The following is a 22,690-nucleotide window of genomic DNA, read 5'->3' as shown; positions in this document are numbered from 1 at the left end:
AACCCTGGCGATTTCCATACATTAGACCAAAGGCAGGGCTGAGCTCTGCCCCCTCGCAACAGGCTGCGCGTCCAGAGGAAAGTCTGAGGTTTTACATTTCTGTTTGCGGTGCAGGAAGAGGCTCATGATCTGAGGCTCGATTCAGTGAAATAACATCGCTTTTATGCACATTTCTGCTCGAGGAGGGCAGGAGTTGGAAGCGGCCGAAGCCTCGCTGGCAGCGGGAAAGGGATTTTTCCCCTCCCTCCCTGCGAGGAGAAACAGTTCCAACGAGGAGTCACTGGGTAGCTCTAACTCATTTTCAAATACTCCCCAGCCCTAGAAGCGGCCGTGGGCCCCCGGCTTCTGGATCCGGCTCCGCTCATCTTCCAAGCCCCACGGGATGAGTTTGCAGAAGAGACTGTTTCCTCGAAGGGGGACGGGTGAGTGGGCTTCTCCCTGGGGACGCGTGGGGGGCGAAGGGACACCGCAGGGCGGGCGTGTGAGCGGCGTGTCCCTGCCGAGGCTGCCGGGTGCTCACGAGGCTGCTGGGCAGGGGGTGGGGGGAACCACCGGACCCGAGGGGGTGAGACAGCCTGGGCCAGCGCAGCTGTGTCTAAGCCTTTGCTTTCTGTCGGTGCTGGTGGCAGAGTTCGGGGGCATCAAGGTGGTGGCAGGGTCCCCACCGTCTGGGGTCCAGCAGGAGGCGGAACAGAGAGGTTGCTGCTGGGCTCCTGGGGTGGGGGCGCAGGTACCCGCAGCGGAGACCCCCTGAGCCTCCGGGATGGGCGCCCGGGGGCTCCGTGTGCCCGGCGGGCACAGCCCACGTCAGATGGTCCTCCTTTCGCTCAGTGCGTCATAAACAGGCACCGGGGGAAGCATCGTAACCCCGGCCCAGCTTTCAAAGCCAGTGCTGGCGGGACGTCAGCTGTTGTAAGTTTGGCACAAGGGAGGCAACACATGGTTTTCTTTAACGAGGGGAAGGAGGCAAGTCAGAGGCAGAGTCCGGCTCCAGGACACAGACAGGAATCGGAGCCGCAGCCCCGGCCTCCTGCTCAGGGTCAGAGCACCTCTGGATTCGGAAGACGGCGGGGAGCGGGACCAGAGCTGGGCCGTGGGGCGTGGCCGGGGAGGGCCCCCCTGGGAGGGACGGCTGCCGGTGCCAGGAAAGGTTCCCCGTGGCCGGGTCAGCCTCCTCCTCACGGGACCTCAGAGGCCGTGGCCGAGAGCAGCCGCCGGAGCCGCACGTGCGCTGAGAGAGCAGGTCGCCCCCTCGGTGGTGCCACGGCGACCCTCGGAGCACCCAGGGGGCCGTGGCCTCCGTCCCGTGGAAGGCGGGCCGAGTGCTCAGTGTCTCCCTCTGGTGGTGGATGACAGGGTGCGTTCACTCCCCTGGGCGCCTCAGGGGCCGCCCGGCACCTGGTTCGGAAGCTGCCCCGTTTCCCGAAACCAGTTTCTCGACAGGAGGTCCTGCCACTTCCTGCCCTTGGCTGAACCTCTGTCCTTGGTCGGTTTCCCTGGTAACAGGCTGACAGACGCTTCTTAGGGGGTCGCTGGAGAGTATCCCTGGGAACCACCCTGTGAGGGGCGAGGGAGGCAGGGCTGGACCCGGGAGATGTCGAACCAGCTGACCCCGGGGGCTCTGTACCCTCCTGTCACTGCGCGTGGGCTCCCCTGGGGCCAGGGCGTGGCCGTGGGCGAGGCAGCTGGCGGCAGCTTAGGGCCGACCCTGCAGCGAGGCCGGCCGTGAGCTCTCACGGGGCCCATGCCAGCTGTGGGGGTGCCCCGGAGCCCCCGCCTCGGTGCCTCCCTGCCTCGGCGCCCCCTCAACGTCCCTCAGTGAAGGTGGGCGAGGCCCCTCTTTTCTCTGCTGTTGGGAGACCGGGGAGCGGATGCACAACACCTGTCCAGCCAAGTCCTCACCCAGCAGGGACATGGACGCGCCCCTTTCCGTAGCTGGGCTCACGGTCCTCTCCGGAAGGCGGGTGGCAGCGAGCTGGAGCAGATGTGGCCTCTAAGGACCCTCCCGTCTCTGCCGTCACAGATTCTGAGCGTGTGGCCGTGGTGGCCGGTCGTGGCCCCAATGCTCGGCCACGAGTCTCCTGCACAGGGGCCTCCATTCCTGCCGCTGGGACAGGGAATGACCTGCCTGGGGACCCTGTGAGCCCACGGCCCGCTGCTGGCAGGGAGAGGGTGCACGGGGCGGGCGGGAGCAGGGCTTGAGGGAATCCTGCGGCACACCTCCCCTCCCCAGCGTGGCTCCCAAGGAGGAGGCAAGCCCACAGGAGACGCGGCCGGCAGTCAAAGCTTTGAACGCCCCGGGACAAACGCAGACAGAGCTGGGCTGACTTTATCGCCCTCCGCCCCGCAGCCACTTTTTATTTACTTTGTTTTTATCTTCGTATGGGCCCGTCCTCTAACAGCTGCTTAGCACCCACTTTAAGCGGGGACTGTGTTAGGCTGCGGACAGAAGGCAGGCCCAGGCACCAGGGCCTCACAGTTACCGGATAAGACATGAGAGAGGTCAGCGGGCAGTGCTTTCAGAGGACACGGGGGTGCTGTCAGGGAAGACTTCCTGGAGGAGGTGACTCTGAGCCAGTCCTGGAGAACATATGCGAGCCGGCCAGGCAGCGGGAGGTCTGAGCGGGAAAGGGCAGCACAGGCGCCTGTGGACGTGCGGAGGTGGGAGGAGGCTTGGAGTGTCTGGAGCAGCTTCGAGCCTGGGGGAGCCGGGCCTGTGACCTCGGGCAGGGGCTTTTCATTTTTACTGACTGAGTCAGTTGTGTCACGACAATAACAAATTAAGAAAAGAAAGCAGGGATTTCTTCATCTTTAAACATCTTGCTTTCTGATGCAAGGCAGGAAGCCGCGTTCCTCAGATAATTGTGTGGGCAGAAGGACTGCAAGAGGGGGACGAATAGCTGCCCCGCGTGGCTGGCCCGGCCCGGCCCGGCCCGAAACACTCAGGAGGGGCCGGCCGCTGGCTGGGGGGCTCTCTGGCATCCCCGTAAAAGCAGAAAAGACACCCTTATAAAAGAGGAGACCCCAAACCGAACACAGCGTTCCTGCCAAGCGCTGCTGAGCAGAAGCATCCAGCCCTGGTGTGTGGCTCACTGATACCTGGCCTTGTCCCGTGGTTGGTGCAGGCGAGGCTGCTGTGCAACTCGTTCTCGGCCTTGAAGAAGCACCCCCAGGCCTCCCCCAGTGTTTCACCCTATCTGAGCAGGACGGGGACGGAGCTCCAGCTTTTATTTGGGACACGGGGGTGGTTGTCAGTTCAGCTCGGATGGAGGTCCTGGCTCTGTGCCTTGGTAAAGTCCTATCCCACCCGAGCCTCCTGTATTCCTGGTTAGGACCCTCGGGAGAGCTGAGGGACAGCCCTGCAGTTAGTTGTGGGAGGCGGGAGGTGCTGTGCCCACAGCGAGAGGTAGCTGTCACTTATTCACCAGCCTTGGTTCAGTGTCTCCAACCGTTTCCCCTCCATCCCTAGCTAAGAATTAACCGAATGATGTGCTCGACCCACCCAGAGCTCGCTGGGCTCGTGGGCACAGACAGACCTTCCGCAGGAAAGAGCACTCTCACCCCCTCCTGACCGGTGGCCTGGAGGCACTGGGCGAGAGTGTGGATGCCGTTTCCAAGTTTCCTCTAAATCTGAGCCTAATCACATGAATTAGATTAAGACCGTGCAAGAGCTCTCTGTAAACTTTGAAATGCAAACAAATGTAGAAGCGTCATTTATTTATTCTCTCAGTTTGGGCTGATTCAGTCCGTTAATGTTTATTGGGCTTAGGGGCCAGGCATGCCCTAGGGCTGGGGACCCTGCCGGGACAGGCTGGTGAGTTCGTTTGGGGTGCTCATCCCGGGGGACCCACTGATGGTTCACAAGCACCTGAGTGGACTCACAGGACACCTTCAGAGGGTGGCCAGTTCCGCAAAGGAAGGGAGATTTAAGACGGATGCCGGGGGTGGCCAGGAGAGGCCACGTGTGGGATACCACGGCAGGAAGGAGCCGGCCCTATGGAGATCTGGAGGAGAACCTTCCTGGAGGAGGGAACAGCCTGGACACGAGCCTCAGGGTGACATGGACTTGGCTTCTTGGAAAAGGGAAGACAAATGGGCGAGATCATGTAAATCTTTGGGACATGGCAAGGAACATGGATTTTATTTTGGAAACAATGCCCGGCGTTGGGGAGAGATGACTACGTGGGGCGTGGCGCACTTTTCCGCACGTGCCTGTAATGGTGGAAACGTGACATTCTGCATCTGTCACAGCCCCTGGGACATGCAGCACAGAGGGAGCCCTGATGCAAACTGTGGGCCTGAGTCGGCCGTGATGCCTCCGTATTGATTTATCAGCTTTTCTCATTTGTTGAGGTTAAGCCTGTGTTGCTGTGACTTTCTCCCCTAGAACTGCTTTTGCTGTGGGATCCCACGGATTTGGGGTGGCTGTGTTTTCCGTTTTCATTGTCTCAAGGTCTCTTTCGATTCACTCCTTGGTGGTGGTGTTAACCGTTCATTGCTTTGTAACATGTTATTTAGACTCCATGTGCTTGTGTGTTTTTGGGTTTTCTTATTGTGGTCAGAGAAGATGCTTGATATGATTTCAGTCTTCTTAAATTTATTGAGACTTGTTTTGAGTCCTAACATGTGGTCTCTTCTGCAGAATGTTCCATCTGCACTTGAAAAGAATGTATATTCTGCTTTTGGGTGAAATGCTCTAAAAATATCAATTAAATCCATCTGGTCTAATGTGTCATTTAAGGCCACTGTTTCCCTGTTGATTTTCTGTCTGGAAGATCTACCCAGTGATGTCGATGGGGCATTAGCATCCCCTGCTGTTACTGCCATTTTATTCACATTTTTGATATATTTTCCTTCTTCTTAAAGAAGACCCTTGAACATTTCTTGTAATACTGGTTTGTGTTGGTGAACGCAACCTTCAGTAATTTCCTTGTCTGGAAGCTCTTTTCTGTCCTTTTATTCTAAGCGGTTGGTTTCGGGCAGAAGTCATCTTGGTTGTAGATCCTGGCTTTTCATCACTTTGAATATTTCCTGCCACTCCCTTCTGTTGAAAAATCAGCTGACAGTCTTATGGGAGCTCCCTTGCAGCTAAGGAACTGCTTCTCTCTGACTGCGTTTAAGGTTCTCTTTGTCTCTAACCTTTGTCATTTTAATTATGATGTGTCTTGGTGCGGCCTCTTTAGGTTCTTCTTCAGAGTGAATTCACCTTCTGAGAGTGAGCAAGACCGTGTCATCTGATAACAGAGGGAGAGGCAGGAACTGATTCAGGCCCAGCCGCGAGCCTTGGGGTGGAAGACGGGGCCTGAGCCCCAGCTGCACTGTGCCCAGGGGACTGAGAGAGGCTGGGGTGAGCAGCGCAGGAGGCAGGAGCAAGGCCCACACGCCCCGCCCTTGAGAGGTTTGTCCTCTGCACTCCAGCCCCTGCGGTGTGGCACTGTCCCCACACTCCACACCCACTGACAAAGGCAGGTTTGTCTCCAGTGTGCCCCCCCGGGACCATGGCCTGGACCCCCCAGCAGTAGCGGGTCTCCACAGCCTCGCATGAAATTCCAAGGGCTCCTACAGGGGACACCTACTCCCTCATTAGAGCCCCCAGAAGCCCTGAAACATTGGATGGTGGGCGTCAGAGAGCATTCCGTTCTTTAGACGAGAGGCCGCACAGAAGTCCCCGTGGGCACACCAACGGCCACACAGGCCGTGCTCGGGAGTGCTGTGTGTGGGACGGTCGTCAGGGGGCAGATGGGTCAAATGCCACGCTCAGATTAGGCTCTCCAAGGACACACGGGTCAGCGCCATCGTCACATGCCATAACCCTGACGGGACAGACAGGTGCCTGTCCCTGCGCTGTGTGTAAGCCAGTCCCCGGGTCGGGAAACAGTGCAGCCCCGTCGTCAGAGCTCCTGGTTGGGAGGACAGGGAGCCGCCTGAGAATGTGCATTTCTAGCAGGCGATGCCGTTTGTGCCGACACGTGGACCAGACTGAGAACCACTGAGCTGGGTCAAGTCCTGGGGGTCAGCTTGTTATTTTAGGGACAGCCTGGCGCAGATGGGCAGCATGGAGCCCTGGAGAGGGCCTGGGCCTTCGTGTCAGGCGACTCTTGAGTGGACCCTGGTTTGATGACCAGCTGGCTGGGTGAGCTTGCTGAGCCAGTGAAGGGCCGGGCCCCAGGGTCACTGGCCTGGAGTGAACTGGGTGCTTGATGAATTCCTGTGTAGCGACTCTTTCCCCTGGGAAATGGGTTCGTTGGTATTTCCGAGGTTGACAGCAGGATTGTGTGCGCCGACCTCTACGTAAAGCTCCTGCGTGTGCCAGGCACCTTGTAGGCACCGAGCAATGTTCATTCCCCCTGCCCGCCGAGCTGCTGCTTGATAGGGTCCCGGGCCGGCCCCAGGTGTTCTCTGCCAGCCCAGCAGATGGTGGACTTCACTCCGAGCTGCCCCGCGCTGGCAGCCCCTCTTCTGGAGCCAGCCTTTTCCTGCAGAGGCATCAGATGGCTGCGGTCGGGAGCCCTGGCAAACCTGTGCCAGGGTGGACACGCTCGCCCTGAGTCACCTGGCTAAAGCAGTTGGTGAGGGCAGGGTCTGACTCACAGCATCTCAGCCATCAGAGCCCGGGACCTGACGTGGAGAGAGACTGGTCTCTGTGGGAGAAGCAGGTCTGTTTCTCATTCTCTGGGCTCAGCCCCTGGCCCGGCCCCGGCCCCAGGCTGTCCTGGAGTCAGTGGTGCTGTGGTCCCTGCCGGGCGGCAGGAGAGAGAAGCCAGGGAGGTGGGGCTGTGAGCAGGGAGGCAGATGGGCCCAGGTGAGTGAATGTCCCCTGGGCAGTCGCTCTGACCAGGTGGACGTTAGCTGAGACGGGAGGCCAGCCTTGCTGAGGGGAGTTGGGGGAGGGTCTTGGTGGCTGGAGCCGGAGCCGGAATCCCCTGGGCAGGAATCACAGGCTGCCTGGCTGCCCGGGGGGTGAGGGCGAAGCAGCCCTGGGAGTTAGGGTGGGGGCGGGGTGCCGCTTGTCCTTGCTCGGCAGCCCTGGGAGCCTCTGGTCCTGGGACTTCCTCACCCTTGGGACGGGGGATGTGGAAGGAGGTAGACAAACGAAGGGAGAGGGTGGGAGAAAGGCAACGGCGCCGAGGAGGCCTCCCCGCGGCCCGCAGGCTCCTCCTTACCAGTGGGCGCCGGGCAGACGGGAAGCCTGCTGTCTGCCTGCCGGCTCCTCCGCTTGCTTCAGGCGAGGGCCCCGTGACCGTTTCCTGTCCCAGCGGACTCCTTGCTCCCTGCGGGTCGGGGAACCACTCACTCCTCTTTTTAAAAAAAAATATATTTTTATTAATTTCACAGAGAGGAAGGGAGAGAGAGAAACATCAATGATGAGAGTCTCTGACCGGCTGCCTCCTGCTCGCCCCCTGCTGGGGATCAAGGAGCCCGAAACCGGGGCCTGTGCCCCGACTGGGAATCGAACCGCGACCTCCTGGATCACAGGTCGATGCTCAACCGCTGAGCCACGCCGGCCGGGGAAACAGGCGTGTTTTAAGAAGAAATGCTCTCTAGGGGGTGGCTCTGCGAGGGCCGTTGTTTAATGAGGTGCTGGGGGGTCTCTGTGTTTCTGCAGTCGGGGCTGAGTGTGCAGAAGCAGGACCCCTGGGCCAAGAGTGTCCACGACGTGCTGTTCTGGCAGCAGGCCTGTGTTGCGGCTTGGGCGGGAGTCAGAACTGCACTGGACGCAGCCGCAGGCCCCTTTGCCGCCTGCCTTGTGGAAACTAGGCCCCCGGGTGGTGCCTGCTGGGCTGAGGGAACTGTCACCCTGCTGTGTGGACCAGCCTTTGACCCTTGGACTGAGAGAGGTTGATCCAGTGGGGATGGAGGTGGGGACGGAGCAGGAGGCCTTGGCCTCGGGCACACAGTGGCACTGGCCTGTGAGACCTCAGGCCCAGGGACGGGCACTGCCAGGGGCCTGCACAGGCCTTCAGTTCCCATCGTCAACCCGGTGGCTCAGTGTCAGGCGAGGCTCCCAACCCTCCCAGTCATGGGCTCCTCGCTGGGCGTGGAGGGCACAGGTGTCAGCGTCTCCACACGGGCTCCATGAATCCTGGGGTGTCTTTGAAGATGCTACAGGGTCACCAGGGGCAGTGCAAGGGGACAGACAGGTGCAACTTAGGCTCTCTTTTGCCCTCTGACCTGCTCTACTGGTTGGATTTTCCGTAAACTTTTGCTTGAAGAATGGCTTTTAAGTTTAAATCTGCCACAAGCACGAATTCATCTGACGGACAGATCCCCCCCCGTGACTGATCACTGGCTCCCTCCCCCGCTGGCTCCCTGTGGCTCTGGGTGTGCACCTCCCTTCTCTGTGCCTCAGTTTCCCTGTCTGGGGAGCTCTGGCCTCGATGAGCCTGGGAATGGAGAGAATGATAACCACCAGGGCTCTAGTCGGGCCCCCTCAGCAGCAGCGGGTCACATTGCTCCTTCCCGTATCCTGTCTCCTCCAGGGACTCGTGAAGGGGTGGCCAGGCCCAGTCCGGTCACCACCCGTCCCCCAAGGGCCAGAGACCAGGAGAGGAGGAAGGCCTCTTCTGTCTTCACGGCCTCGCTGAGGATGGAGCCGCACAGCCGTTCTGCCCGGAGCAGAAAGTCCACAAAATTCCGCTGCATCTCCCGTTCCCTGACCCTCTGCAACGCCAAGACCAGTGACGACGGCTCCAGCCCCGAGGAGAAGTGCCCGGATCCCTGTGAGAGTCCGCTGGCCCAGGGCAAGGAGGGAATTTTCCACTCGCCCGTGCAGCTGGCAGACACGTCCGAGGCTGGGCCCGGCAGCGTCCCCGGCCTGGCGCTGTCCTCTGAGGCTGCCGCTCTCCAGGCGGCTGGGACTGATGGAGGCAAGGCCTGCAGGAGGACGTTCTTGCCCAAGGTACGTCCAGCACCGCCGGGGAGGGCCCGCCTGGTGTGCGGAGCTGGTGCCAGGGTAGCCCTGGGCCTCCGGGGGCCTCCCTCCTCTTCGACTTCTGGAATAGTTTGAGAAGGCTGGGTGTTAATTCTTCTTGGAGTGTTTGGTAAAATTCACCTGGGAAGCCACTTGGCCCAGGACTTGTTTTTTGGGAGTTTTTGGATTGCCGAGTCGAGTTGAATAGTTCTTGGTGGGATTCTGTCATACCTCGACCTCTTCCCACGGTTATGCTCCCCTGTCTCTGCTTCACTGGCCAGGGCCCCCAGTCCCGTGCTGGACGGAGCAGTGACAGTGGTCACCCTCGTCCCATTCCTGATCTCGAGGACAGTGTCGTCATATCGAAAATCGGTGTGACGTTTGCTGCAGCTTTTGATGAATAGTCTTTAATGGACTGAGGAACTTCCCTTGCCTGGTTTCCTATGAAGGAGTTGGGGCCTTCTGTGCAGGCACGTGGACACCTGCAGTTCTCTGACCAGCACCCCCACGCCCCAGCCAGCGGCCCGCGGCCCCCTGCAGCCCAGGCGCGATGGGCTCTTGATAGGATAGACCCAGGGGAGATGCAGGCTCCTGGATGCAGTCTGATGCCGCCCCCTCGTCAGTTTCTCAGTTTCCTCCGTTAGACAGGAGACCCCCAACTTGCCTAGAGCGTGACGTTCGAGGACCTGAGCTGGCGCCCCTCAGGCCCTGGTGAGGCTGGGACAGGCACGCGGCTCTGTGAGCATCTGTGGGAGCAGCGGTTGCTCAGCAACTATGACGAGGCCGCCCTGGGGCAGGGATCTGTTGACAGCCCAGCCCGCATGGCTTTTAGTGAGCACATGGGTCTACACTGGACATGGCTTGGGCACTCCCACTGCCGGGACCAGGCGTGTGGGAGGTCCTCCCCCTGGGTTTGCCCTCCAAAAAGACACTTTGATCCACATGGGAATGGCCTCAGTAGTGGGGAAAATTCTATCTTTTTTCCCCCCACAAATTCAAAATATTGGTTAGGCTAAGTCACCACTCATGCGGCGTGACTCAGGATGTGATGAGGTCAGATCAGCCGTCTGTGCTGCGGGTGGAGACAGGGTGGTCAGGGCCCCAGAGCAGGCAGGGCCTTTCGTTCTGCTCCTGGGAGCCCCTCAGCCTGTGGCGCTGAGGCCCTGGCTTCCTTAGCATCTGGGAAACCCAATCCTTTGGCCACTTGCCTCTTCCTGCCACAGAAGAGCAGCTCGTGGAGGCCGAGAGCAGCCACGGGGAGGGAAGTTGGGGTTGCAGGACTCCCACAGAGCCCGCTGCACCCCCGTGTGTGGGAGGCAGGGGTGGTCCACGTGCGGGTGTGATTGCCACGTACTCGCTGACCGGCCTCCAAGCTCCATGTGGCTTCTGGTGCTGCCCCATTGTCAGAGGACGTTGGGAGCTGAGCCCCTGGAAGCTGGTCTGGAGCTCACTGGTCCTGGCAGGACGCCGTGAGGTGGGGAGACGCAGGAGAAAGGGGGGAACCGGGAGTTTACTTTTCAGAGCCCTTGCGGGGCTGCTCTCGTCGGCTTCGTTTTCCTGGCAAGGCCGGCGGTTTCGCTCAGTCCCAGCCGCTCTGCCTGCTGGGCGGGAAGAGCTGCTCCAGCTGGCCTGGTATCTCAGGGTGACCATCTGTCGCTCAGGGTGGGGATGGGCAGAATCTGCTGGGCCTGGGTCTCTCCTGTCACCGGGTGGGGGGCGGGGACCGCGGCGCTCAGCTGATGGGTCCCCGCAGGTGGGATCCACCCCTGCTCGTGCCCTCCCCATAGCTGGGGGCTGGTCAGCCTGGAGCCGGTGCCCTCGTGGTGGGGCTCCCACTGAGTCCCTGGTGGTCCTCTCCCTTTCCTGGTGTTTGGCCGGGTTTTTATCCTGTCTCTGCCTGGCGTCAGGTCTGGGTTGCAGGTCCCCGGCACCTAGTCTGGTATATAGTAGATGGAAAGAAATCCCAGGGACTCCCGCTTGTCATCCCTCAAGTCGCCAGGGTCCTGGCCATTGGCCATGTCCTCCTGGCCTTTCAGAGTCTTTCATTGCCCTCTGTGTTCCCCGCGGATGTTAGTTCTGTCACAAATCAAGTCTCCTCGCCTGAGGCTGCTCTCGGCTCTCTGTTCTGTTTTATGGGCCAATTTTTTACCCTCATTTCCAAACTCTACTGTCTCAATCACTATATTTTAACATCAGCATTGTTCTCATGGATGGAAGTCTCTCCCTCTTTTTGCTTATTTAGGAACTTTATCTCTGGCCCTTTGCTTCTTGCTAAAAATTTAAGGATCACCTTGTGATACTCAAAAAAACACTTGAAATCTTGTTAGTGAATTTATAGATGGATTTGGGGGGCCGGGACTGACACAAGTAATTATTAAGTCTCCCGTCTCACAAACATGATCTATTTCTCCATTACTCAGATGCGCAGGCCTTTCAGCAAGGTTTGTAATTTTCTTTGGAAAGGGCTTCATAACACTCACACTCTGTCATTGCCTCTCATTTTTATTTGTTTCCTTGTTTGCATTTCACTGAAACGGCTTTTCTCTGAGATCAGTGTCCTTGTTCACGGCCGTATCTGCCAGTCAGTCCCCACCCCCTGGGTCAGGGCAGCATTAGTGTCCTTGTCAAACGAATTCATGTATCTGTGAATTAACACGCGGCAGCTCTTCTAACTCCCTGCCTCATGGAGCCTATAGGTTAGTGGAGGAGACAGACCGTCGACAAAGACCCTCCAAGTCAGAGTCAAAATCTGTTTTCTAAGCACATTTTTCTTTTTCCTTTTTTAAAGTATGTTTTTATTGATTTCAGAGGAAGGGAGAGAGAGAGAAACACCAATGATGAGAGAGAGTCATGGACCGGCTGCCTCCTGCTCGCCCCCTGCTGGGGATCCAGGAGCCCGCAACCTGGGCCCGGGCCCTGACCGGGAATCGAACCGCGATCTCCTGGTTCCTAGGTCGACGCTCTTCAGGCCGGGCTCAGCACAGTTCTCGATTCTGACTGGCCTGGGGAATAAAAGACTGCAACTGTTTTTGCAGGAAGCGTCTACAACTTCCTCTCGAGAAAAGTCCGGAAAACTTGAAGCACAAAGTATCTTCCTGCTGCCCAAAGCCGGTCACCACAGGACACGCAGCAACTCAACCAGTAAGTGTCCGGCCGCACTGCCCTCAGCTTCTGCTGACCCTCGGGAGTGTCTGCGATGAGGGCGTCTCAGGGAGGGCGGGTCTCTGCTGGCCCAGTTGGCCCAAACCCAGGCTGTGTCCGCTGGGCTCTCCATGAGCCTCTCCAGTGTGTGCGCCTCCCGCCAGCTGCAGGGCCTCTGCCGGTCCTGCCGGAGTGCTCCGGGGCCTGGGCCCGACTCCCCTCCTCTGTCCGAACTCTGCACGTTGAGAAGACAGGACACAGAGGAGGGGAGACAGGGCCTGCCTCCTGCTCAGTGCGTGACATCCTCCTTGGTCTTAGCAAGGCCACCCTCTCCTGGGCGCCTGTCACCCCGTCTGTTACGAGATGGGAGGCGAGGCTGGAAGATGGTGGTTGCAGGTGGAACACACAGTCGGGAGAATGTGAAGATGCAGGAAAGCTTGAGGAAATCAAACCACGCCCATGCTCGTATTAGGGGCGATGAACACTTTCAGCCGTTCCCTCCGGCGGTTGTGTCCCCGCCGTGGGACATTCCCCTATAGGTACCATTTTTCGTGGATACACAGCATCTCATCATATGAATGTACATAAGCTAGTTTAGATATTCGCAGCTTTTACACGGCATCAACGTTGCTGACGTTGCGCATGGAGTTTTGTTCGCACCTGGGATGACTTTCGTAGGGGATACAAAAGGCGCCGGGCTGGCGTGTGGCTGCTCCTCACATTTTGGGGGCCAGGGCACTGGGTTTTAGGTCCTGCTCCAGAAGGACCCTGAGATCTCCTTGCCTCATATTGATCTGTTGCAGGATGCACTTCCATTAAATTAATCCTTTCCTATTTTTTGGATCCCTAGTTGGCTTTTTTATCACACATTTTTACTTTTTTTCCTTGAGCACAATTTCCTAGACAAGGAGTTTCAGAAGGAAAATATGTTTTAGGTTGTGATTTGTGCTGTGGAGTGTCAGGAGCTAACACTTAGTACATCTGTTTCCTCAGCTGTAGCCCACACTGGATGGGAAATTTTAAAATACATATTTTTTTATTGATTTCAGAGAGAGGATGGGAGAGGGAGAGAAACATCAATGATGAGTCATTGATCGGCTGCCTCCTGCTCGCCCCCTGCTGGGGATCGAGGAGCCTGCAGCCCAGGCATGTGCCCTGACCGGGAATCGAACTGCAACCTCCTGTTTCAAAGGCCGATGCTCAACCACTGAGCCACGCCAGCCGGGCTAGATGGGAATTTTTAAAAAGTATTTGCTCTGCAGGTTCTTCTGTTTCCCGCTTCCCCCACGCCATTGTCTGCTTTTCTCTGCCCAGGACCAGCTGCACAGTTTGTGGGCATCACTGTAAAAGGAACATGTGAGACCCCTGTTCAGAAATTATTAAGAATTTGAAAATAGCAACAGCAGAGCACTGAACCTTCTAAGTGTGGGCTCTGACTTCACAGCCCATGTGGCCACACAGCCGGCCCTGCTGGCACCCTGGGCACCGACTTGCAGACACGTCATCTGGGCTCCTGGCCCTCGGGTTTCCAGTTAGTCCATTCATGGGTCAGGGTCAGCAGAGATTGGAGGGTGGGGGACGGCTGCTGGGGGCTGAGGTTCTCTGCTGCTTTCTGAGAGCACAAATGCTTTCTCCTTTCTCCCTCCTCTGGTCCAGGTGTTAATCCCTACTGCACAGCAGAGACAGATTTTCCAGTGGCCAGGACGACAGCCGCGTCCACAGACAGGCCTCCCTATTCCCTCTGCAGCGACAGGAAGTCTCTGTCTCAGCAGCTGGACTGCCCCGCGGGGAAGGCTGGGGTGAGGCTGTAGGGAGGAGCCCAGGGAGGGGACAGGAGGGGTCCTGACCTATCGGGGGCTAAAGAGGACATTGGGTGGTTTCATGTCCACAGAACTGCAGGGGAGAGGGGCCGGCCTAGCAGGCATGGCCTCCTCTGGGTGAAGGACCACATCGGGACGGTCGGCTCCTGAGCGCCCCCGTGTGCTGGGCACTTGCTGCCTCTGTGATTAGCAGCGAGGGTGCCCGCTCAGAGCCAGGCTGTGCAGACCCTGTGTATCACCTGCACAGTAACCCCAGCAGGTGGACTAGGGGCCCAGGGCCCGGACAGTTCACACGGGTTGTCAGAGTCAGTGGGAACCTGACGTTGGACCCTCTGGTTTTTAACCCCTGTGATATGTGACTTGCTTTACACACATTGCCTCTGATTCTTCAAACAAGCTTCAAAAGGCATTAATATCAGCCCCATTTTACAGGCAGGAAATGGAAGTTTGGGCCAGACTGAATTCATGTATCTTAAGACCTAAGGGGCCCGAATTGGAACCCAGCCTCAGGGGGCTCCCCAGCCCATGCCCTTCGCACTGTGGGGCATCAGCTTGCAGATGGGGTGCTAAGCAGATAGGAAGCACAGTGTCCCCCACCCAAGTTACTGCAGCAGCTGGTGACTGTCTCCCTAAGCAGGGCTCAGGCCAGGGCCTCCGGCAGCCACTGGTGGTCACACAGCGCCCTCTGGCGGCTGCCTTGACTCCTTGCTGAGCTCGGGCTGCAGGGCTGCAGAGACCTGGCTCAACTTCTGGGCCACCAGAAACAGCCCCTCTGCACCAGACCCAGCCACGCGCCCCTCAGCGGCCGGAGGGGACTTGGGGTCTCTCCTGGGCTGGGCTTGTCCCCTCCCTGTGAGGTGTGTGCCCTTGTCCCACCTGGTCCCTCTTTGCAGGGCTTGTCCAGACCCACGCGGTCTCTGAGCACAGCTCAGCTCCTGCAGCCCTCTGGGGGCCTCCAGGCTTCCGTCATCTCCAACATCGTGCTGATGAAGGGCCAGGCCAAGGTGAGCAGGGGCTGTTGCCAGCGGAAACTTCTGGAACGACACCAGGTCCCGAGGAGCTGTTGTGTCAAAGGAAGGGCGAGGACAGGCGGTGGTCCTGGCTCCACATAGAGGCGCTGACAGGCATTCGTGGCAGAGGGAGGGGCCCACACACCTGCAGTGCTCTCTCCCCCTCCCGCCTCCGCCTTCTCTGCCCTGGGAGCCCAGGGAGGGCAAGAGGAGACGGGGGAACAGGCAGTGATCCTCCCTCTGATCAGAAGGGAGTCACTGCCTCCGATCCCGAGCTGTATCCCAGCAGCCCTACTTTCTGGTTCGAATGAACACAGAATGGAACGGGGCACCGAGACTCACGCAAAGATGACCAAGAAGGGTAGGGTTAGGCTGCTGGGCACGAGATGCCCACTCAGTGACTATAGTCTGTGAGCACCTGGGTCACTGGGCAGGGGCCTGGAGTACAGAGCAGGGGCTGGGCTTGGCAGCAAGGCCTGCCTCCCCCGTCCGCCTGGGACAGCCTAGGCACCAACGGGGTGACCGGCAGGAGGGAGGCCGGCTTGTGGCCTAGCCGAGGGAGCAGCAGTGGTGAGGTGCGGGAGGGGACTGCAGTGGGGTCCTTGACCAGGGGAGGGTGGGGCTGCCCAGAGGGAGTGAACACCTGGGGCCGGAGAAGAGCGCTGCCTCCCTGGGAACGTAGTTGTGGCTGGGCACCTTGTTCACTGTTGAAACCTCACCAATGAGAGGTGAGGTCAGCATCGGTTTGCAAGAAGGTAAGGTGAGGTCAGAGACAGGAAGCCGTCTGCTCAGAACTACCAGGGGCGGGGGGAGCGTCTCCGTCCAGGGCCCCCTCTATGGAGAGCATCAGACTCGGGTGGGAGCCCCAGATTCCACACGGCCTGTCCGGCCTCAAAGTCACAGCTCCTCTCCTTCCATAGTTGAGCCAGGAGACCTGGGAAACCAAAGGCACCTGTCCTCCGAGGCCCAGTTCAGGTGGGCAGGCCCTCGGGAAACGCAGCCCAGCGAGCAGGACACCAGAGACCCTCTGACGGCCCCTCTTTCTTGCCAGGGCCTGGGCTTCAGCATCGTCGGGGGAAAGGACAGCATTTATGGCCCCATTGGAATTTACGTCAAAACCATCTTTGCCGGGGGAGCCGCGGCAGCCGATGGCCGGCTCCAAGAAGGTGCATGTCCCAGCCCTTCCTAGAATTGCTTGGCTGCAGGAGGCGCTGGGAAGGTGGCAGGTGCTGAGCCTGCAGAGTACGACTGTGCGGATGCCAGGGTCTGGTTGGCCCAGCATCTGCACACTCAGTCCCCGCCCCGTGGCCAGCCTGGGTCAGAACACAGAGCGACTCCCGTTCATTCTCTCTAATGCCTTCTTTCTTTCTTTTCTTTTTTTAAAAAAATATGTTTTATTGATTTCAGAGCAAGGGAGAGGGAGAGAGAGAAACATCAATGATGAGAGTCATTGATTGGCTGCCTCCTGGGCGCCCCCAACTGGGGACCAAGCCTGCAACCCGGGCCTGTGCCCTGACCGGGAATCAAACTAGGATCTCCTGGATCCCAGGTCGATGCTCAGCCGCTGAGCCATGCTGGCCGGCTCACTGGTGCCTTCTTTCTTTTCCTGGTCCCTCCTTGGTCCCTGGCATCCACTGACATCCCTTCCTTTATTGTCCCTGCCCTCCCTAACTCACAACCGTAGGGATATCCCTGGACAGGGGCCCAGGCCCTGAGCGGGTCTGCCTAGGGCCAGTTGGTAGTGTGTAGGTTCTTCACTTCATTTCACAGCACAAGTGCAGGTGATATGAGGGCAAGTCTGCTGCGTCAGGAGGTGGTTTATGGGAGACACAGCGTGCGGGTCAGGGAGGCAGAGGGGAAGGAGGTGGAGCCAGGAGGTGGACAGACCAGGGCAGGCCAGGCCACGTGCGCCTGGCTAGGAACCCCAATTCCCTGGAAAATCAGAGGTCCCCGAGGGCCCATCCCACTGCCCCTCCAGCTTCCGGCGGGTGGGGGGATGGGACTGAACGAGAAATGTCTTCACAGTGCTTTGTGCAAATGCTGGGCAGGTGGCGAAACTAGAGTCCAGGGGAAGGATGTCCCCGAGTGAGCAACACACCTGTTAGCTACCATTTCTCCTTCCCAACAGGTGATGAAATTCTGGAGCTCAATGGTGACTCCATGGCCGGGCTGACACATCAGGACGCTCTGCAGAAGTTCAAGGTAATCATTTGTTACCAGGCCCAACTCTGGGGCTGGGGCAGAGGAACCAGGCCCCCAGCATCACCTACACATGCAGATGTGGGAGCCCTCACGTGGGTGACCAGGGATGCCGGGGTGGGCAAGTGTGAAAACCACTTGTTCTGGGGGAGACTTCAACTGCGGAAGATTTGTAGACGTTTTTAAACATGCTATGTGTCGATACTGATAGATTTGTGTCTATAACATGCACGAGACCGCACGGTTAACCCGAGGCCCGTTTTGCGTTTTTTTTTGGATTTATTTTATTTTTTACCTTGCCCGGAGTCGGCCTGGATGCCACAGCACCCTCTCTTTCCTTTTAGCAAGCCAAAAAGGGGCTGCTGACCCTCACGGTGAGGACCCGCCTGACGGCCGCTGCGCCCTCCCTGAGCTCCAGCACCTGCGCGCCCACGGCCAGCGGCTCCTTCCTCCTGGACAATGCTGAGGCTCCTGCTGCCACCTCGAAGCCCAGCTACAGAGTCATGGTGGAGGTTTCTCTGCAGAAGGGTAGGGTGTGCCTCCCGGGGGGCTGTGTTCCCCTTCCCTCTCCTGCCTGGGCCGCCCACCCAGAGCTCCCCCGGACCTCCCTCAGCTCAAGCCGATCCCGAGTCGGGGCGGGTTGTCTCAAAGCAGGTTCTGTGGCCACCGCTTAGCGGGGCCGGGGAACCTTTTTTCTGCCAAGGGCCACTTGGGTATTCATAACATCGTTCCCTGGCCACACAAAACTGTCGTCTTAAAAAATTAGCTATGAGAAAAGCTCCTAGGTGTATTGAATTCCAAGTCCCGCCCGAGGTTCCTCGGCAGGACCAGACCATAGGCCTTATACAGCCCACAGGCCAGACGTCCCCCACGCCTGGCTTAGCAGGGGGGACACGTCCGCGCCCAGTCATGTCCCCGTGTCCGGGCCGGGACACAGCGAAAGCAAACACGAAGCACATGCTCACACACCCCTCCCTCCCGGCCTTTCCCGCCTGCCTCAGCGTCCTCGCTGCCGAGGTCCCTGCTGCTGACCCTAGAACGCGCCCACCCACAGTAGATGTCCCCCAATCATGGTGGCGTCAGTGCCACCTGAGTAGGGGCAGCGACCGACCCGAGTAGCGTCTCCCGGGGGAGCTCCGTCACCCATCCCCTTCTGCCCCCAGAGGCCGGCGTTGGCCTGGGGATCGGCCTGTGCAGCGTCCCCTACTTCCAGTGCATCTCGGGAATCTTCGTCCACACGCTGTCTCCGGGGTCCGTGGCGCATTTGGACGGACGGCTCCGGTACGTCCCTATTTCCCGTTTGGAAAAGACCCCCGAGTGACAACAGAAGGGATTCCTCAGGCGGTCGGGAGGCTGCCATGGAGGCAGATCCTCAGAAGGACCCAGCGGCGTGGACATCACTGGGGAGTTCGTTAGAAATGCAGCATCCTAGGCCCCCCGGGTTCGCACCAGCGGGGGGGGCGGGAGGCCTGTCTGGGACCACCACGGGGAGAAGGGAGTGGGAGGGGGCCCCACGTTAACTCAGATTTGACTAACGGGGTGAACAGTGACACCGGAGGCTGTCGAGGAGGTTTCGCCGCCTTCCCCGAGGAGGCTCACTGAGCAAGTCCGTGGTATCGGCTGAATTTCTTGCCGGCCGACGGAACACATTCTCAGGGATTCCTTCTTAAGAATTTTTATTGAACTGATTGGGGTGACACTGGTTGATAAAATTATATAGGCTTCAGGTGTACAAATCCATACGCATCATCTGTGTGTTGCATTGTGAGTTCACCTCCCCACGTCGAGTTTCCATCGCCATTCACCCCCCCCCCCCGGGATCTCCTGGCCATTGCCCGTATCTATGAGTTTTGTTTTTTCTTAATCCCTTCACCTTTTTCACCCAGCCCCCCACCCCCCTCCCCTCTCACAGCCGTGAGTCTCTTTCTATCTTGTTTGTTAGTTTATTTTGTTCATTAGGTTCCACGTGTAAGTGCAGTCGCCGGGTGCTAGTCTTCCTCTGACCTCACGTCCCCTGGAGGGTGCGCGATGTGTTGCTCAGGGCTGCCCGGGCCCAAGTTAGTCTGGCGACCAGGAGCGTCCGCTTAATACTGTGGTGTTTAGGTTTCGTCAGACCAGAGCAGGAGCCCCCCAGCCCCCCGCAGGAAGCGACTGTCCCACCACCACCCGGGTGAGCTCGCCATGGTTCCTCCTCACGCTTTCCCAGGTGTGGCGACGAGATCGTGGAGGTCAACGACGCGCCCGTTCACTGCATGACGCTCAACGAAGTCTACGGGGTGCTGAGTCACTGTGACCCCGGGCCGGTCCCCATCATTGTCAGCCGGCACCCGGACCCACAGGTAACACCCCCTGGGGCATCGTCTCCCCAAGGCTCACTCTGTCCCAAGTGTCTGCCGCGACCGAGGTCTGCAGCGGAGGCCGCCGGCCAGCGCCTGGGCACCAGGGGCCAGTGGCGCTAGGTGGGGACACTGGCCTGTAATTCTCTTGCTTTATGGGGTCTGGGTCTGGTTTTGGAATTGGGATAATGCTGACCTTGTACAATGAGCTTGGGAGTCTTCCTTCCTCTTGAGTTTTTTGGAAGAGCTTGAGGACAGGGGTTATTTCTTCTTGTTTGGTAAAATTCATCTGTGAAGTAGGCAACAGGATTTTCACAGGGAAATACAGCCGAATAGGAGGCAAGCCTCGGGAAAGTCTCCCGAAGTAAAGACGTGAATCAGATTTAAAGAGTAAGCGTGAGGCGGGACGTGTGCCTATTTATTAATTCTAATTCGGGGCCTGATTCGCCATCTGCGGTTCGGGACGTGAGGGGGCCAGGCGGGAACGGAGAAATTGCACCTGGAAGTTTGGTCAGTCCCATTTGTGTCCACGTTTGGTCTGGGCACCGATCTCCCTCCCTGAGGGACCTCTTGCTTTGTAAAGGGCTCCGGGCAACAGCAGCTCCTCTGTCCGTGGAGTTTTGTGCATTTCGGTTTCCCTGAGGTCAGCTCAGGGTGGTCTGGCTGCTCGCTGCGCAGACTCCCTTCAGCCGCGCCGCTCAGGGTCGGTCTGTGCCGGCTCTCAGCAGTTCCCGTCGCCGCTGTGTGGGCAGTTTCAGTGACGGGGGTCATGCGGCCGGGACGTGGGGTGCTGGAGGACTGCGTGGGGTTTGGCGAGGCACTGGGGGCTCACTGTCCCGGCTTTCAGCAGGATGCTGAAGAGTCTGCAGGTTAGTCTTTGGTTAGCGAGGAGCTAGGCGAGGTCTGCCTGCAGCTACAGACGTAATGTGTGGCTGGACTATGGGGGACGGGACGGCGTGAGTGGAACCTGGGGTCGGTAAGAGGGAGGAAACCGGGGCCGAGCGCTGGGCTCAGCAGTAGCTGGGAAGGGAATGAAGGAGCGACAGGAGCAACGCTCGGAAAGAATCCCAGTGTCGTCGCTGGACGGCTCTGGGGTGAAAGCGGGCAGCCCAGGGTGGCCGGAGTGTTCTCAGTCAGAAGACTGAGTGGCGCCTCCAAGGGCCACACTCTCAAGCAGGACTCTCGGGCCGTGAGAGCATTGCAAGGATGGTGGACCCCGGAGGTGAACCCAGAAGTGGTCACTTTGCCTGGAGCTCTGTAGCAAGCAGCGGCCAGACGGCCGGAGAGCTGTGCACCCCCTCCCCCCACCTTTTATTGTCAGTCTGGACTTTACTCGGGGGCCACTGGTGCCCAGGGTGTGTCTGGAAGTAGAATGTGTCAGCTCTGTGCAATGTGGGTTGGAAGGAAAGGATGGAACCCAGGCGTCCATTCTGGACGGGGGGCTGGGCACACGGTTTCCACCGTTTATTTGAGATGATTGACGTTTACAGGTCTCTGAACAGCAATTCAAAGACGCTGTGGCCCAGGCTGCGGAGAACCTCAAGTTTGGAAAAGAGAGGCATCAACGGAGCCCGGACGGTAAGGGAAATGGTGAACTTTTATTTCAAGCATCTTTGTTCGAAAGCTTTGGGTTTGAGATTAGCTCACCCCAGGAATATAGGAGGACCATCATCACAGACAAGCTTGGCCTTTGGATAACGTTTGCAAACAGGCAGTAGACTGGCTGAATGTGGCCACGTTTACAGTTGTCTGAACCGAGAGAACACACGGCTTCGCCCGAGCCCTGGCGACGTAATGAATGGCCCATCTGCCAGGGCAGAGGGGGGCCCCACTGCCATCAGTCACTGCCGCTAGGTGGCCTTTTGGGGAACGGCCTCTCGCTGAGGTGTCCTCGGGCACTCTGCACAGCCAGGACACCCAGGCCTGCCTTGAGCGTCAGGCGGGGGTGGCCTGTCTCAGTGTCCATCCCATGGAGACAGAAAGGGGCAGTGACGATCCCACCCTGACGCGCCAGATCTCACTGCACCAAACCCCAGGCTGGCGGCTCCAACCCAGTGAGCTGAGAGGCTGATGGCTGGGTGCAGGATGCGCCTGTGACAGCTGAGTGGCACCCGGCCGAGCTGCTCTGTGGTCTCACCTGTGCTTCCAACGCAGGTGTCAAAAGGCTGGAGAGCAGCTGGCACGGGCGGCCCACGGCCGATGTGGAGAAGGAGGGGGAGAACTCGGCACCCCCACAGCGCAGGGCTCAGAAGGTCATGATCCGCTCCAGCAGCGACAGCAGCTACATGTCGGGGTCCCCCGGGGGCAGCCCCGGCCACGGCGCCCGTGAGCAGCAGCCCTGGGGCCCGGAAGGCAGCACACACAGCCCCAGGGCGTCCCCGGGGCAGGACGCCCGGCCCCCCCAGGAGAGCCCAGGCCTCCTGGAGACACAGGAGGACCCCCGGCCCCTGAGACAGAAGAAATCGTTTGAGATTTTCGTAAGGAAGCCGACATCCTCCAAGCCCAAGCCTCCGCCCAGGAAATACTTTAAGGGCGACGGTCACCTGCAGCAGAGTCCGGAGGAGAGCGCCGACGCCCACGTCCCGGTGAGCGGCTCCTGGGCCTGGGGGCGCCGCACCGCAGTTGGGGCTGCTGTCCCGTAGCTCACTGTGCACGGGGGGGGGGGGGGGGGGGCCCTCCAGAGGGGGGCAGGCGGCCCAGCGCGGGGACTCAGCTGTCCCCCCCTTGGGACAGGTGCCTCACAGGGAGCCAAGGCCGAGGGCAAGTTTTCCTTAACAGATTAGTGATGGGGAGAAACCGGCCCCATTTACCTGTCTGGTAGGTATGCATCCCACTTCCTTAGACATGGAGGTCCAGGGGGACCACTGTGGTGATGGTGTATGATGGGCTGTGAGGCTGACCCTGTGGGTAAGGGCCCGGGTGGGGGCGGGTCAAGGGAGAGTGAACACGGCACAGGGGAGGGGAGCGCCCTCAGGTGGGAGTGAACACGGGGTGCTGGGTGGGGAGCACCCTCAGGTGGGAGTGAACACAGAGCCTTGGGTGGGGAGCACCCTCAGGTGGGAGTGAACACCGGGAACTGGGTGGGGAGCGCCCTCAGGTGGGAGTGAACACGGGGTGTTGGGTGGGGAGCGCCCTCAGGTGGGAGTGAACACGGGGTGTTGGGTGGGGAGCGCCCTCAGGTGGGAGTGAACAGAGAGCCCTGGGTGGGGAGCACCCTCTGGTGGGAGTGAACACCGGGAACTGGGTGGGGAGCACCCTCAGGTGGGAGTGAGC

General features: G+C 59.3%; 1 protein-coding gene across 1 annotated transcript in view; it reads left to right on the top strand.

The window, feature by feature from the left end:
- Positions 1-341: 341 nt before the first annotated feature.
- Positions 342-22,690, top strand: part of IL16 (interleukin 16) — a 38,769-nt gene continuing 16,420 nt past the window's right edge. The window contains exons 1-12 of the mRNA XM_081124550.1: positions 342-422; positions 8,481-8,899; positions 11,947-12,052; positions 13,709-13,851; positions 14,766-14,876; positions 15,934-16,048; positions 17,011-17,084; positions 17,426-17,609; positions 18,245-18,362; positions 19,288-19,420; positions 20,908-20,995; positions 21,572-22,002. Of these exons, the coding sequence (XP_080980676.1) occupies positions 383-422; positions 8,481-8,899; positions 11,947-12,052; positions 13,709-13,851; positions 14,766-14,876; positions 15,934-16,048; positions 17,011-17,084; positions 17,426-17,609; positions 18,245-18,362; positions 19,288-19,420; positions 20,908-20,995; positions 21,572-22,002 (1,962 nt within the window). The 5' untranslated portion in view covers positions 342-382. The remainder of the gene's footprint in view (positions 423-8,480; positions 8,900-11,946; positions 12,053-13,708; positions 13,852-14,765; positions 14,877-15,933; positions 16,049-17,010; positions 17,085-17,425; positions 17,610-18,244; positions 18,363-19,287; positions 19,421-20,907; positions 20,996-21,571; positions 22,003-22,690) is intronic.

This window comes from Miniopterus schreibersii (genome assembly GCF_964146895.1).
Source record: "Miniopterus schreibersii genome assembly, chromosome: 22".
NCBI classification, from domain to species: Eukaryota; Metazoa; Chordata; class Mammalia; order Chiroptera; family Miniopteridae; genus Miniopterus; species Miniopterus schreibersii.
Note: the sequence above shows the minus strand (reverse complement) of the source record. Positions and strands in the feature narration are given on the sequence as shown.